The sequence below is a fragment of the Poromitra crassiceps genome (assembly GCF_964638095.1).
Source record: "Poromitra crassiceps genome assembly, chromosome: 1".
Classification (NCBI taxonomy): Eukaryota; Metazoa; Chordata; class Actinopteri; order Beryciformes; family Melamphaidae; genus Poromitra; species Poromitra crassiceps.
Window position 1 is genome coordinate 90,399,624 of NC_139623.1, and position 4,663 is coordinate 90,404,286.

The 4,663-nt window shown below is 43.0% G+C and overlaps 1 protein-coding gene across 1 annotated transcript; it reads right to left on the reverse strand.

Annotated features, from left to right (window-relative positions):
• cmtm8b (CKLF-like MARVEL transmembrane domain containing 8b) lies at window positions 1-4,154 on the reverse strand (the record flags this gene model as incomplete). Its single annotated transcript, XM_083661977.1, is given in 5 exon segments — window positions 1-48; window positions 52-90; window positions 615-734; window positions 961-1,134; window positions 3,960-4,154. Coding segments are annotated over 5 exon segments (576 nt in total).
• Between the last annotated feature and the right edge of the window lie 509 nt (window positions 4,155-4,663).

The following is a 4,663-nucleotide window of genomic DNA, read 5'->3' on the forward strand; positions in this document are numbered from 1 at the left end:
CTACTGCTCTTCTTCTGTGGCTCTCCAGGCACGGTAGCTCAGGTAGGCCTAGCTATTGCCTGCGTAGCACAGTGTCAAAAAAGCAAAGAACTGAGGAGAGTGAGGGGTAGAAAAAGAACAAGAGGGAAGAAATGAATGAGAGGAAGATGGCATTGTACTATCTTGACTCAGAATATACAGTAGAGAGGCAAAGTGACCACCTACTTCCTGCTTCAGCACTGTACCAGAGATTTTCATGCACCATTATTTTCCCATAGACATTTTGTAAAATGCTTATAAAAATAGTTTTACTTGTTCAAACCAAATGGTTCATATATTTTTAGAATCGGGAGAGACAATAGAACTCACTCGGAGCAAAATGTTAAAAAAATTGCGGATTTAAAGAAAATATTTTTTCGATGTAATTTTTTCAAGTTTTGGTCGGAGTGAAATGTTCTGTGGTCTCTCCCAAATCTAAATATAGCTGAACCGTTTGGTTTGACAAAGTAAAACTATTTTTTATAAGCATTTTATTAAATGATGAAAATGAAAAAAAAAGATGAAAATCTCTGGTACAGTGCTGATGCAGGAAGTAGGCGATCACTTTGCCTCTCTATTGACAGGAGTGTCCTTACTGTGGATGCTGCCCAGCAGTTGTAGTTGTGGTGCCCGCTGATGGCCTGACTGACTGAGAAAACATCTACTGCTGCTGCCACCAGATACAGGACTGCAGCACTACTGTTAACACACAGAGACTGGAGGAGAGACAGGAAGGCAGTAAGGGAGTGACCAAACCTAGACAGCCAGAGAGACAGAGCTATTATAACTCTGTGTGTGTGTGTGTGTGTGTGTGTGTGTGTGTGTGTGTGTGTGTGTGTGTGTGTGTGTGTGTGTGTGTGTGTGTGTGTGTGTGTGTGTGTGTGTGTGTGTGTGTGTGTGTGTGTGTGTGCGCGTGCGTGCGCGCATGTGTGCATGCATTACCACTGTAGTCCAGGGAACCTGCGGTATCCTGCTGTGGGCTGCAGTGAGGTAAATGATAAACAGCAAGGTGGTCAGCACCCAGTACAAGACGGCCACAAACATCACCCAGCAGAGAGCGGGCACATGGGCATACTCCGTGCCTCCAACCAGAACCCACACTAACAGACCACAGACCTGCAAGAGGAGAGGGGAGGAGAGGAGAGGAGAGGAGAGGAGAGGAGAGGAGAGGAGAGGAGAGGAGAGGAGAGGAGAGGAGAGGATTGAGACTTGTTGGTGCTCAAGGCAGATCTGATAATTAAAGCACCTGCTTAGTGTGTCTGTACAAATATAGTTTATTGAGGATTAAGGGGAACTGGGGGGATAGCGTGATCCTCCCACGCGCTACATCCTGCCGAACACCTCGCCGTCAGGTGAAAAGAAGCAGCTGACGACTGCACATGTATCGGTGGAAGTATGGGCTAGTTAACTCTCCCCAGATTGGCAGAAGGGGTGACGCAAGGACCTGGCAGCTTAATTGGCCTAATTGGCCAAGTACAACTGGGGAGCAAACAAGGAAATCTGAGAAAGGAAAAAACACAACAAACAAACAAATGGCAATGCATCATGCATCATGCCAGCCAATGTTTTCCACAAAACAACTTACTAAAGACTTAGTAAAGATAAGACTTTTGTGATCTCAGGAAAGCAGTTCCATAGCACCGAAAATAGTCCCCTGATTAATTCTGTCCCAGTTAATGATCATCATATCCCCTGCAGGAAATGCTGCCCATCTCCATTGAATCAAAGTGTTGCTCGTTGCTTTTGTGAATAACTCTTTCCTACCTACAGTATTCCATAGCCGCCCTTCCTGTCTCAACAAAAGACTTCTCTGCAGGATGTTTCATGTGACAGGAAGAAAACACTTTCTGGTGTGAAAGATTACTGGCAAGATTACCCTCACAATGCAATCCATTGACAGGCAGTATTGTTACTTCAAATTGTATCAGTCATGTCATTGAGTGGATTACTTTGTTTAGTGCAGCATATCAAGCGTGTTTCCACATTGTAACCTGAATAGATTTATGAACATCTACAGTCAATATTACCTGTGACTTCAAGGTGTATACAATTATTCTAATGACTATAATCACACAATCTGAATGCATTTTCTGGTATTGGTGAGTGATTTGCAAATAAACAACTGTTTGTTTGTTTGTTTGTTTGTTTGGTTGGTTGTTTGTTTGGTTGGTTGGTTGTTTGTTTGGTTGGTTGTTTGTCTGGTTGGTTGGTTGGTTGTTTGGTTGGTTGGTTGTTTGTTTGGTTGGTTGTTTGTTTGGTTGGTTGTTTGTTTGGTTGGTTGTTTGCTTGGTTGGTTGTTTGTCTGGTTGGTTGGTTGGTTGTTTGGTTGGTTGGTTGTTTGTTTGGTTGGTTGTTTGTTTGGTTGGTTGTTTGTTTGGTTGGTTGTTTGTCTGGTTGGTTGGTTGGTTGTTTGGTTGGTTGGTTGGTTGTTTGTTTGGTTGGTTGTTTGTTTGGTTGGTTGGTTGTTTGTTTGGTTGGTTGTTTGTTTGGTTGGTTGTTTGTTTGTTTGGTTGTTTGTTTGGTTGGTTGTTTGTCTGGTTGGTTGGTTGGTTGTTTGGTTGGTTGGTTGTTTGTTTGGTTGGTTGTTTGTTTGGTTGGTTGTTTGTTTGGTTGGTTGTTTGTCTGGTTGGTTGGTTGGTTGTTTGGTTGGTTGTTTGTTTGGTTGTTTGTTTGTTTGGTTGTTTGTTTGTTTGTTTGTTTGTTTGGTTGGTTGTTTGTTTGGTTGGTTGTTTGTTTGTTTGGTTGTTTGTTTGGTTGTTTGTTTGTTTGTTTGTTTGGTTGGTTGTTTGTTTGTTTGGTTGGTTGTTTGTTTGGTTGGTTGTTTGTCTGGTTGGTTGGTTGGTTGGTTGGTTGTTTGGTTGGTTGTTTGTCTGGTTGGTTGGTTGGTTGTTTGGTTGTTTGTTTGTTTGTTTGTTTGGTTGGTTGTTTGTTGGTTTGTTTGGTTACAAAACAATACATTACAATGGTTTGTAATCAGATTACTCTACTAATGCCCCATGTAATCCAGCATGCCTTACACTCTGCATGGCAGCCAGCCAGACTGTATTTAGAGAAACTCTAGCCTGAAATCTTCCCACAGCTGCTATGGGAAGGAAGAGACACAATAAGGGAGAGAGAGGAAGAGTTCATTTGCTTGTGTTTTGGGTCAACTTCCTCCTTTCACAGAAAACAGAGGATTTTAATCCGTCTGTCTGTACGTAGATCTGCCACAGGGTCTAAAGAAGGAATGACTTTCAAATACAGTCATGGAAATGTCACAGTGGTAAATCCATTTATCTCTCAGTTCCTCCTATATATTTCTGTATCATACAAAAGGATAGCAATAACTGGATGTATGTCTGTTATGACACATCTGATTTGAGTGTTAAAAACCACTTATTTCTTTCTCTAACACCAAATTTGTCTTCATCTGTGTAGCTCTGTACAGTATAGTGACTGTAAACGTCCTAATCTAAATAGAGACAGAGATGCACCTGTCTAGGTGTGTGTGTGTAAAATGTATACACTCATAAATAAAAGCCTTTATGTAATTTAGTTGGTTATTAATACCCCAGATAATTATCAACATGATTGATTGCTGAACAACCGAATTGATGACATAATAAAATGTGTATTGTGACACTGTTAAATATCCAGTAGGGTTAGGGCTAGGGTTAGTGGGTTAGGGTTATGGTTAGTTTTCCAATAGCGAAGCACCAATAACAAATGTGACAATTATAAAATACGGACTTTCAAACTTGAATTTAGTTGCCAGCTGTAACTTTGACATTTGAGAACTGTGTCAAAACTTACTGTTCCAGTCAGACCTGTGCGAGCTGTGATGAGGGGGGTCATTGCTGAACACTGGCAATGACCCAGTCTCTTGTAGTTTTCTTACAGCCAACAACAAGAACAAACCGCTTCCAGCAACTTCCATGTTTTTATATGTTTTAAATACTTACTATTTGGGCCAGCAGCAGTATTCCTCTGGCGGTTGTGGTGAAGCTCTGGTCGAAGGCCAGGGTGGAGGTGGAGAAGCTGCACTGTGGCAGGGTGGGGGTGGAGGTGGAGAAGCTGCACTGTGGCAGGGTGGGGGTGGAGGTGGAGAAGCTACACTGTGGCAGGGTGGGACTCCTCTGGCCAGCGGCTCCCTCCATGCTGCACTGGCAACTGCTGCTGTAATGGAGGAAGTTGTGTTCACATGCCGGTCCATCTGGCAGCGTCAGGTTACCAAACTAATCTCTCATGATAATTACCAATTGAGAAATTAATGCATTTCATATAAGACAAAACCCATGACCACATCACTCCTGTTCTCCACTCTCTCCACTGGCTCCCCATCAAAGAACGCATTGACTTCAAACTACTCCTCCTCACCTTCAAAGCCCTCCATAGCCTAGCCCCCCCCCCCTTATCTGACTGACCTCCTTCTCCCATACCGCCCAACCCGAATCCTCATCACTGTTCCCCTCACGTTCCACCATCCAAACTTAAGAGCTTTGGAGATCGAGCATTCTCAAGAGCTGCACCTGACTTTGGAACTCCCTCCCCCAGACTGTCAGAGACTCACCTTCATAACCGCGGGAAGTGGCTTGGAGATCACGTCTACCCAGACAATTATATCATTTTTAAACAGTTAAGTTTCCGTATGAATAATGAATATGCT